Raw genomic sequence first — 11,840 nt, forward strand, 5'->3', positions numbered from 1 at the left:
AACCTAGGACCTGTGCAAGAGCAGACAATGCTCTTAAGTTCTGAGCCATCTCTCCAGCACTCTTTCCCTTGTTTTTTTTTTTTTTTTTTTTGAGACAGAGTCTCATGTAGCTGAGGCTAGCCTCGATCCCCTGATCTTCTTACTTCTGCTTCCCAGCTGCTGGGATTACAGGTCTGCCCACCATGCTTCTCTCTCTTTTACTCAGCTTGAGTCCCCAGCCCATGGATGGTGCCACTGAAGTTTAGGACAGCTCTTATCCCCCTAGTTAATCTCCTAAAGCCTTCACCGCTGAATCCAGGGTGTCCTCTAGGCCATTCTAAGTTGAGTCAACTTATCAATGAAGCTTAGCCCTCACAGCACCCAAGTGTGAGTTTCTTGGCTGAGGAACCCCAAATGAGGTCTCAGGTAAGTACATGGAGATGCGGCACCAGAAAATAGGGTTGACGCCTGGCAGATAGATGCAAAATAGAGTCCAAGGCTGAGGGGTAGGTTCAGAGCAGTAACCCTGCCCATGGAGAACTCAGCAGCAGAGACCAGCATAGTCAGGGTGAGCCAGGAAGTGACTGAGGTTATGGGGACATAGCTCTTCCTCTTCAGGGACTCTAGTGTCTTGGACATGGAAGGCAGGGTGTCACAGTGCAGGACTAGCTGTGGACTGTGAGGACAGCAGGTATGGGTTCTCAGCCTTCACAGGAGAATCTCCTTTGAGACAGGACACTCTGCCCTCTGTCCTCTGCTGTGATAGGCACAGAAGCCATGGCATTCAGGGAAGAGTCATATGCTTGAACTTGGGATTGCCTAATAAGTCAGTGCTACCCTTGTTTTGATTGGACGAACAACAAGATTAGTGTCTACCCTCTTCCTGACCACTCCTGTCTCTGCAGGGCCCTGCACTGGGTAACGCCTCAGATGCTCTGTGTCCCTGTCAATGAGGAAATCCCTGAAGTGTCCGACATGGTGGTGAAAGCGATCACAGGTCAGTGTGGCTGAGAGCTTTACATCTTACTGTTCTCCATAGCTTACCATGATGCTGCAGTATAACCCATAGGGAAGCCCTTAGAATCCTGCCCTCCTTTCCTCCTCTCCCTCTTTCTTCCTTCCTTTTGCTCTTTCAATTAAGACAGGATCTCACTATGTAACCCTGGCTAGCCTGGAACGTGCTATGCAAGACCAGGCTAGCTTCAGACTCAAGTGATGCCTGGGCCTCTGCTTCCTGAGTGCTGGGTGCTGCACACTGCAGCAAGTAAGTTCCTCCCCCTTCTTGTTTTGTGATGGAGTTCTCTCCTTTCCACTTGAACTGCTTTTGATATCTAAAAAAATTATTGATTGGTTGATATATAATGTGCAATGGTGTTTTGTCTATGTGTATTTCTGTGCAACTGGAGTTACAGACAGTTGTAAGGTGCTGGGAATTGAACCTGGGTCCTCTAGAAGAGGAGCCAGTACTCTTGACTTCTGAGCCACCTCTCTGGTCCCATTCTTCTGATATTTTCTGTTTGTTTGTTTGTTTGTTTGTTTTGTTTTGTTTTTCGAGACAGGGTTTCTCTGTGTAGCCCTGGCTGTTCTGGAACTCACTCTATAGACCAGGCTGGCCTCGAACTCCAAAATCTGCCTGCCTCTGCCTCCCGAGTGCTGTGATTTAAAGGCGTGCTCCACCACCGCTCGGCTCTGATATTTTCTTTAAAGTAACATGTCCCTTCCCCCACCTCTGTCGGTCTTTCTGTCTTTCTTTGGGGCTATGAGGACAAAGAACAACTTGTGGGAATCAGTTTTCTCTTTCTACAGTGTGTTTCATGGGGACTGAACTCACAGGCATCAGCAAGTACTGTTATATACCGAGCCATGGTGCTGGCCGGAAGTGTCAGGCTTTGATCATTGAGATGACAAACACAGCTAGAACTGACAGTGACTGCTACCACTCTTCTCCACTCGAGGCCTTTCTGTCTGTAACCATATCTATCCCCTCCCGAGAAGCGGTATGCACAGCGAAGACTTTCTAAACTGAGTATAGAGCTTTGTTAGAAGAGGCTGGGGGTGGACCTCAGCCTACAGAGCCCTGTGTCCCATCCACTATGTGGTTGTACACCCACCATTTCAGCACTTGAGAGGTCAAGGTCATCTTTGCTGCTTAAGGAATTTGGGGCTAGCCCTGGGCTATAAATATAAGCTCCAGTTGAACAAATAAAAACACAGAAAGCAAGTGAACAATAAGAAGTGGTGTGACACTTCTAAAGCTGTGTTCTCCTTTCCCATGGCCCGGTGCCTCCTCTTCACAGACATCATTGAGATGGACTCAAAGCGTGTGCCTCGGGACAAGCTGGCCTGCATCACCAGGTGCAGCAAGCACATCTTCAATGCCATCAAGATCACCAAGAATGAACCAGCCTCTGCCGATGACTTCCTGCCCACCCTGATCTACATCGTCCTGAAGGGCAACCCCCCTCGCCTGCAGTCCAACATCCAGTACATCACTCGCTTCTGCAACCCCAGCCGGCTCATGACGGGCGAGGATGGCTACTACTTCACCAACCTGGTAAAATGGGACTCCCAAAGGCAGGGAGAGGACCCAGGAGGGAGGTGAGAGGTTGGTCTTGGACCCTCTGACAGCTCAGAGCTCCTGAGGATGTGTGCCTCTCAGAGTGGAGGGGACCACAGTCTTCAGAGAAGCAGGGAAGGAGAGCTGTGAAGCTGGGCCGGTGCATATCAGCAGCTGAGAGGATGGGATGGGCAGGTCAAAAGCGCTGGGTTACATTGTGAGTCCCTGTGGTAAAGAGGACAGCCAGGCCTGGTGCCCATGCCTATAGTCTCTAGAAGCAGAGGTACCAGGAACCAGAAGACTAGGAATTCAAGATCATGCTTGGCTACTTAGTAAGTTTATGGCTAGCCTAGGCTACTAATTATCTCTGAGACAGGACAGAAGATATATAGCTTGTGACAGAGCACTTGCCCAGCATGTATGAGGCCCCTTGTTCAATCCTCAGACCTAGGAATGGGGAAAGATTGAAAACTCTGCCTGAATTCTTGCAGCCTTTCTGCTGACCGCCATGCTGTTCTCTTTTCTCTGCAGTGCTGTGCTGTGGCTTTCATTGAGAAATTAGACGCCCAGTCTTTGAATTTAAGTCAGGAGGATTTTGACCGGTACATGTCTGGCCAGACATCCCCCAGGAAGCAGGAGTCTGAGAGCTGGCCCCCGGAGGCCTGCTTAGGTGTGAAGCAAATGTATAAGAACTTGGACCTCCTGTCTCAGTTGAATGAACGGCAAGAAAGGATCATGAACGAAGCCAAGAAACTTGAAAAAGACTTAATAGACTGGACAGACGGGATTGCCAAGGAAGTTCAAGACATTGTTGAGAAATACCCACTGGAGATTAAGCCCCCGAACCAACCCTTAGCAGCCATCGACTCTGAGAATGTGGAGAACGACAAGCTCCCTCCCCCTCTGCAGCCTCAGGTGTACGCAGGGTGATGGCTCTGTTTATTTGGGGCTGATTTCTGGGAGCTGCTGTGTTCCACTGTTCAGGTCCGGAATATGAACTGATTGCTTAAAATTTCAAAGTATTTTTAAGGTACAGATTTAGGAATTGGTTATTTTCTTTTTTCTTTTCCTAGCTGGGGAAGCTTAGTAAATAATAATGTACTATTTATTTGAGCTGGTGGAGTAGGTTTGTGTGAATTCTGTGTCGTTCTTTTATGTCCTCCCTGATTTCCCATGGGCTTCCTCTGTGTAGACACTGTTGTTGGTTTTGGGTAAACACTGCCTTTTAAAGGATAAAACAGATGCTATAAAGTCTATGTTGAAATGAATTCTATGTTCCCACACTCTCCCAGTGTGAAATAATTTTGTAATTGTAAAGATAGAAGATAATGTTAATAAGTAAATATGTAAAATTGTAAATATGTAAAAAAAACACATAGGGCTGGGGAGGGGTGTCTCGGCGTGCATGGCATTTCATGAGCTGATTTTTTTTTTTTTTTAGGTGAAAATGAAACAAACAAAATGAATGTTTGCCTTTAGCGCCATTTTATATGGTTTGTCCCACTAAAAAGAATCTAAAGAATTTGAGCTTTAACAGGACATAGGCACTAACTGCCCTAACTCGAGGTTCTTTCTGGCACATGTGAAGAAGTTGTAACGCCAACTTTTAGGTCACATACAGAATTATTCTGGGACCCTGGGGCGGTGGCTCAGTCAGTAAAGTGCTCTCCACACCGATGTGAGGACCTGAGCTCCCTGTCCGGCCCCGGGTGAAAAGCCGGGCATGGTGACACTCACTTGGGACAGCTCTGCTGGGAGCCAGAGATGGCCAGGTTCCTGGGGCAGGGGGCATCGCTGTCAGTGAGACACCCCGTGTAAGCAAACAAATCAAGATGGACGGCTCCTGAGAAATGACAGCCAAGGATGCTCTCTGGCCTCCACATGGCCACATATGTGCCTGTGTACCTCTACATACATGTGTAGCACACACACATGAACACACAGTTGCTGATTAGTACAGTTGACTTGGAACTGTGCTTGCAGCTTCCTTTCCCTGTTTATCCAATAAACTTCCCCCACAGTGCTGTGGGGCTATTGCCTTTTTTATCTGATTGGTTTTGTTTTGTTCCTGGGTCTTTAGGGACGGGCTGTTGCTGCGTAACCCAGGTAGCCCTCAAACTTGAGATCTTCCTACCTCAGCCTCCCTCCCTCCCGATGTTGGGATTTGGGGTCTGTTACCACCACGCTCCGCTTCTTCAGACAAATCATCCCAGAATTCTGTGATACAAAGATGTGCTCTTGGATGGGAGTTGGAAGGAATGAATGAGGCTTATGGAAGTTGATGGGGGAACTTCTCAAAGTGTGAAGCAAGTAGATGCCTTGTGCTCTTCATAGTCTGCTCTAACCTTACCAACAGGCAACAGAGTCAGCAGGTCACATAGACATCTCTCAGAACTTTCAACCTCAGAATTGACCATTGGGGCCTAAGATTTTCCTGTTATGGCAAGACTGCCTTGTACATTGTGGGATATTGAGTAGGATTTCTGCTTTCTGTACTCAGACACCAGCAGCCCCACCCCCGCCCCATGTTTGTGGGAACATGGTCTCCATTCATGTGTGGTGGCATGTGCTTATTATCCTGGTACTCAGGAGGTGGAGGCCAGAGGATCAGGAGTTCAGATCATCCTCAGACACATAGTGAGGTTGAGGTAAGCCTGGGCTGTAGAGATCCTGTCTCAAAGAGAGAAAGAAAAACTAAACCTGCCTCTGGACAGTATCTCATGTCTCCTAGGAGACAGAGCTAGCCTCTGCTAAAAATCACTGGTCTCTTGTCAGCAAGGGGGTTATGCACCTAGTAGTTAATATGCTATAACCAAAGAATATTGCATTGATTATATAGTGTAATGTTAACTTGATGTCTCCTTCCGTGAGGCCCTGCGGTGGGGAATCTTCTCCAATCCCTGTGGAGTTTCTTAGACCACAGATGGATGACACTTCCAATGGTTATCAGCACCTTTGTGAAATTAGTAGTTCCTCAGGACACCATTCTTCAACAGGGTCGTGGCATTCAAGTAGCTGAGAAAGACTTTCTTCCTTTCCCAGAATATTTTCCTAAATGCTTACTACAAATATGCAGTATGATAATTTGGGAATAGAAGTAGGTCAAGAATGTAACTTTTAAAAAGTATTTTGTTTTTAATCATGTGTATGTCTCTGTGTATGCATGTGTGTGAGTGCAGGTACTTACGGAGGCCAGTAGAGGGCGTCAGATCCCCTGGTCCTAGAGTTACAGGCAGCTGTAGTGAGCTACTTGGTATAGTTGCTGAGAACCAAACTCAGCTCCTCTAGAACAATATGCACTGGTAACTTTTGAGTCATCTCTTCAGCATGAAGTATAAAACTTTAATGCTTTATTTAAGCTGATATTAACTATACCAAATTGGACACATCAGTAGTCACTAATGACATAGAGTATTTGAATCAGCTGTTGCCTAAGTTCACACAGAAAGCAGTGGATGACAGTCAGGTGCCAGTGAATTGGCTGAGGAGATGGCTCAGGAGGTAAAATAACAAGCTTTGCATGTCTGAGGCCCCGGGTTTGTTCCCCAGAACCCGTGTTAAATCCTGGTGGCAACATCCTTGTAATCTCAGCTCTGAGGAAGTGGAGAAAGGAGGGTCTCGGGGCTCACTGGCCGGCTAGCCTAGTGTGCTTGGAGGGTTCCGGGCCAGTGAGAGACACTTATCTTCAAAAAACCAGGTGAGTAGCATTTATTCAGAGGAACTCCTTCCAGGTTGACCTCTGGCTTTCACACCCATGTATAACCAACCAGTCAGGATCTTCTTTCTGAATAACGTGGCCTGGGGGTATATAGCTCAGTGGTAGAGTAACGTAGGCCCAGGTGATTACAGTAGCTGGCATACTTTCCTTTTCTTTATTTTCTCTACTTTCTAGCTGCTAATCCAGGTCCACATAGGCTACATTTTCCTGGAAACATTCACTTCTTTTAGTTGTATGCTAAGTAGAATAATCATATCAAGGCTGGCAGGGTAGAGGCCGAGGAACAAGGGTTCAAGGTCTAAGCCCCAGCACTGTATAAACAGAGAAAAATAGTTCAGAGTCAGCCTTGGTTCTAGGAGTTCGAGGCCAGCCTAGGCTACATAACATCTAATATCAAAAACCAAAACAAAACAAAAAACAAAGAAGTAACCTGTCAGCTCACAAAGGCTGACCTGTGAGTTTCTGTGGCTATGTCCCTGGTCATAGATATTGGTCTCATTGGCTTGAGATCATGGTCTCATGCCTCAGGTAGAGGCTTATTATTTCAGCATCAGGACAGTGGCCAGAGATTCTGTTTTCTGAACAAGAAAGTGTGGTATTGCTGGGCATGGTGGTGCAAGCCAGAACTGCGGAGGCTGAGGCAGGTGGATCTCTGAGTTTGAGGCCAGCCTAGTCTCCAGAGTTCTAGAACAGCCAGGACTACACACGACAGAAACACTCTCTTGTTTTTTTGAAGAAACACCGTCTCAGGAAAAAAAAAAAAAAAAGAAAGAAAGAAAGAAAGTCTGGCATTTATATACTGTGAATGTGATTTGAATCAAGTGTTGGGAAAGATGTCCATATCAATAAAGTTTCATGATCCATCCTTCCAAGTAAGTTGACATTTGGTTCCCTACTACAAGAAGAATACATAAGGGCTGGAGGGATGGCTCAGAGGTTAAGAGCACTGACTCTTGTTCCAGAGGTCCTTGAGTTCAATTTCCAGCAACCATCTGTAACAGGATCTGGCGCCCTCTTCTGGTGGGTCTAACAAGAGCTACAGTGTTCCCAAATAAATAAATCTTAAAAAAGAAGAAGGATAAGAAGAATACATATAATTACTAATATTTTTGTCACTGTGATGATGGTTGGGAGCTTTAAAAGAGCTGTCGAAGACTGGTAATTAGTTTTATGTTGCTGTGACAGAAGACCCAACTTAGCAGCTCATGGGAGGGAAGGTTTATCCTGGCTGCTTGGTTCAGACCGTCTAAGTCCGTCATGGCAACTGGAACATAGAATGGAACTCCTTACAAGGTGGCAAGCCAGGAGCAGCTGCCGGAATGCTAACCGCTGACCTGTAATCTCCAAAGCTGTCTCCTACCCACCATTGCCTCAGCCAGGGAATGAGTGTTCACACACATGAGTTGTTGACATGTTATACCCCCACCCCCATCCCCATCTCTTTTGGCAGGTACCAAAGACTTCCTTCTCTCTCTGCACCTTGCTGCTACGTGACTAGAACTATTAGAGCACTTTTGGAGTGTCTTATAGGTAGGTCCACTGGAGAGGTACCCCAGTGGTCACACCCACTGCTCCCACTGAGCTAGAAAAAAGCCAGAAAGTTCACTGCCCCAACTCCATAGTAGCTGTTAGCGTTACCTCTTCAGAAAGGGGGCAGGGGTGTTGAAAATGGGCTAAGATTTGACTAGGCAACTTAGAGCAAAAAGATCCAAAAGAAGAGTAACCAGTTTCTCTCTTGACTAAAAGCCAGATTCTCTTGGTGGTGGCAGCCTTCCCAGGGGCCAGAGCTGCCAAAAGTGTTTGGGGACTCTGATCTTTGATATGGTTCTTCAGTGTTTCTAGAGGCATGTTGTAATTCCTTCCTGGGAGGAAAGGTAAGCTCTACCTACCTCTAAGGTCTCAATGACAAGCCAAGGCACAATTCCAGCAAAGTCCAGTGTTGCCAGTGAACTTAGTGGGCTTCCTTACAGGAAAGTGCGGGGTTAGTTACAGGGTGTGGACACTCCTCCCATCACCAGTCACACCTGGAAAGCCTTATCCAGTAAGGATGGGGGCTCCCATAACCACAAAGATGTAGCCCCAACCTAACACCTCATGTGGGGAACTGAAGAAAGCCCTGAGTGACTGTGTATACAAGTTGATGATGGGAATTTGGCAAAGCCTCCCCTTTAGTGTGAATGTGGACAGTGTGCAAAGATGAATACTTGTGAAGGACCGGTTAGGCTCATAGCAGCTGCATCTTCACTCTCCCAGATGTTTCCGGCTGAAGACTGACTATAGACACCTGAGACTAGCTAAAGCCGCCTCCTGTTCTGTCCACGATGAAGGGGCTGAGGTTGTGAGTTGTTGCTGTAGTTGAGACCACTCCGTCAGAGTGCCCAAGGCTCACCTGACTCCAGCTTTTTTTGTACCCGCATGGGTCTTAGCTTTTCTTCCTTGCCTGTTTGTTCCTAGCCAAGCCCCAGCTACATTGAATGCTGCCCGCTCTGTTCTTCCCCAATGTGTGCATGTGTGTGGATTTGTGCATGTGTGCATGCGAGCATTCGTGTGTGCCTCCTGACTTCAGCTTTTCTGTACTTGTGTCCATCCTCTGTTCATTCCCTCATCGTTCCTGGTTAAGGTCAAGTGTCAGCTGAGCTGAATGCTACACCCTCTGTTCTTCCCTGGTGTGAGTGAGTGTGTGTGTGTTTGTGTGTGTTAGGGTGGGGTGTAAACTTACAAGCCCATCTGGAGTGTTATTTCCCAAGGGCGGGGCACAGCTGAATTCTTAAACACGGCAAGTTGCTAGGCTCTGAGGACAGTCATAACAGGTTAGCTCTTCCGAGGAGGAAACGTTACAATAGTAGGTGAGGCTTGTTAAAACGAAACTTCTGGTCTAGAGAACATAATCTCCAGCCTGGGTGGACCTAACATTCCAGATGGGCCTGGTCAATTACCTGGCCAAGGGGCCACCCCGCAGAAGTCAGGCTTACCTTAAGCCATGCTAAAGAGAGGTATGGAGGTATGATTTCTTTGTCTTAGGGCCCTTTTCCAGAGACTCATTGAGCCCACTCTTTTAAAACAGCCCCAGTCACTTACCATAATAGCAAATTCTGTTTATAAAACTTGGAAAGTCTGTATATGCTGATCAGGTTTAAAGTAAAAAAAAAAATGTATATTGGAATTGTGAGGGTTTTATTTATTCCTATCAAAGGTAGTTAGCTTGCTGAAGGCCAGTATTCCATACACCATCTTGCTTTTTGGCTGGTTGGTTTTGTTTTGTGTTTTTGAGGCTGTGGCTGTCCTGAAGCTCACTCCATAGTGAGACCAGGCTAGCCTTGAACTCACAGAGATCTCTGCCTGCCTTTGTCTCCAGAGTGCTGGGATTAAAGGCATGCAAAGCAAAACGTACCAGGGTATCCGAGGAAATTGCACGCACAGATGAAGGTAAAAAATGCATGATGGGGTGGGGGTGGGGGCGGGGACATCCTTTTAGAGATGGGGGAGGAAGAACTATCAGAGGGCAGACTGGGACGGGGATAATGACCGGACTGTAAAAAAAGATATAATAATAATAATAATAATTAATAATAATAATAAGTGCATGGTGGTGCTTGGGTTTTGCTGGAGGTTGGATGAGGGTGAAATGTGCTTCTGGCTTGAAGTGAATGCAAGGTCTGGATCCATAGTTCCACAGGTGTCCATGGTCACCTCACACAGCTTTCAGCCAGCTCTGATTGGGTGACTGTACCAACCTGCCTGTTCGTGAAAAGGACCTAACCCAGGACACCACCCAGAGAGGTTACCAGGGTGCAGCGGACAGATTTTGAACTTTGAGTTTCAGAGTGTGAAGAACCCCCATTAAGTGGGAATTGGCCTGGGGTTGGCTATCCCGTGCAAGAAGTCCCTCCCTTCGGTTTTGCCAACACCCTTGTCTGAGGAAGAGACACATTCTGTACCTTCAGAGCACCCTGACTCTTGGCACAGGACAGAAGGAAGCAGCCTGTATAGCAGGCTTTCCAGCTCAAGGAAGATGCTCCATGCTATGTCTTAAGGCTTTTCTGTTTATATGTTATATAGCCTCTTCTTCGAAGGAGACTCATGTCTAAGGGCACTCTGACCCTCTGAGGACAGCCAGAAGTGATCTTTACAACAGACGATCTTGTGGGTAAGATGGCTTTTCTGTTCCCATGCGTTTTTTTTTTTCCTCTTCCTGTACTTCCTTATCTTTGTTTTCCCTGATAATAATCAATTAAACATCCCATTTTTTTTCATAAGTCATTTCTGTCAGGGTTTGATGGCCACACAGTGTCTTTGTATGCAGTTGCCTCTAATAACAGCTCAGCATTGGGCTTGTTCTGAATCCCCAGAGATTCTCCCATGAGCCACCATGCTTGGCTTGGCTGGGTCCTGATGTCTGCTCCTTTGGCTCCACTGTCTCTAAGCCTGTTTTTCTTTGAGATGGAATATTCTGCCTCCCTCTCAAGACTCCTTTTATTCCCAGCTTGTTATTTACCCCGTCTCCAGATTTCCTTGCAACTTGGGAGTTAGTGACAGTGACATAAACAGGCTACCAAAAATGAACAAGATGATGTCATCCCATTCTGTTTTTTTTTTTTTTTCCTCTCTTTTAAGCCATTTTTCTGTGGTCTATATTTATCTTAGTTACTGTTCTGTTGCTGTGGAGAGACACCAGGACCAGGAAATCTCTTATAAAAGAAAGTCTTTAATTGGGGGCTTGCTTACAGTTTCAGAGGGTCAGTTCATGATCACCACGGAGGGAAGCAGACAGGCATGGTGCTGGAGCAGTAGCTGAGAGATTTACCTCCTGATCTATAGGCAGCAAGTAGGGAGAGATGAGACGATAGTGGGCCTGGCAGGGACTTTTGAAACCTCAAAATCACTCCCAGTGACACACCTCCTTCAACAAGGCCACACCTCCTAATCCTTCCCAAATAGTTCCTCTAACTGGGGACCAAACATTCAAGCATATGGGCCTATGGGGTCCATTTTCATTCAGTCCACTTCAATATTTGCTAGATTATAAGCACTAAATAAAAATAACAAGAACTGTTGTCAGTCAGCCCTTGTAAAGAGTACAGAAGATGCTCTGTCTTAAAAAACCTCTCAGTAGCTTCTCCAGCCTCCTAGGTTTAAGGCCTTCCTTACCTGAGTTCTGCTTGATGTCAGAAACATCGATTTGATCGAGTTTTACTGTGTATTTCTGCCTTTCTACCTGTTCCTTGCACTTACTCAAAACCAAAAGCATAGCAGTGGTAGCTCATTGTCTGGAATGAGAGCACACGCATGCTGTGCACACACAGACATACACATGCAGATGTCTTCTATTCGATTTCCCTGGAACTAACAAAGCCCTGTTGTTTAACAGCATGTACACTGATAATCTTTGCCCTAGTGGCATTTGGCCCTGAGGTTCTGGGGGAGACAAGCATCAGAGTTCCACTTACACATTCTATGGAGAAGCCACGATCCATTCTGGGTGAGGACTTTCCAGTGTAGCTGCTTTGAGGTCACTCACCCTTCTGACAGTAACCTCTTGCCTATGCTCTGTAAGTAAGCCAGATACATTTGCTGGCATTCCAGGGG

The 11,840-nt window shown here is 46.5% G+C and overlaps 1 protein-coding gene across 2 annotated transcripts in view; it reads left to right on the forward strand.

The window, feature by feature from the left end:
- Rabgef1 (RAB guanine nucleotide exchange factor 1) overlaps positions 1-4,566 on the forward strand; it is a 41,751-nt gene extending 37,185 nt beyond the window's left edge. For both annotated transcript variants that reach the window (XM_021162460.3, XM_021162461.2), the window contains exons 7-9: positions 885-976; positions 2,277-2,533; positions 3,068-4,566. In XM_021162460.3, the coding sequence (XP_021018119.1) occupies positions 885-976; positions 2,277-2,533; positions 3,068-3,466 (748 nt within the window). In that variant the 3' untranslated portion in view covers positions 3,467-4,566. The remainder of the gene's footprint in view (positions 1-884; positions 977-2,276; positions 2,534-3,067) is intronic.
- The last annotated feature ends 7,274 nt before the right edge of the window (positions 4,567-11,840 follow it).

Source organism: Mus caroli, unplaced genomic scaffold (assembly GCF_978045245.1).
Source record: "Mus caroli unplaced genomic scaffold, Mus_caroli_1 scaffold_4, whole genome shotgun sequence".
In the NCBI taxonomy this organism is placed as follows: Eukaryota; Metazoa; Chordata; class Mammalia; order Rodentia; family Muridae; genus Mus; species Mus caroli.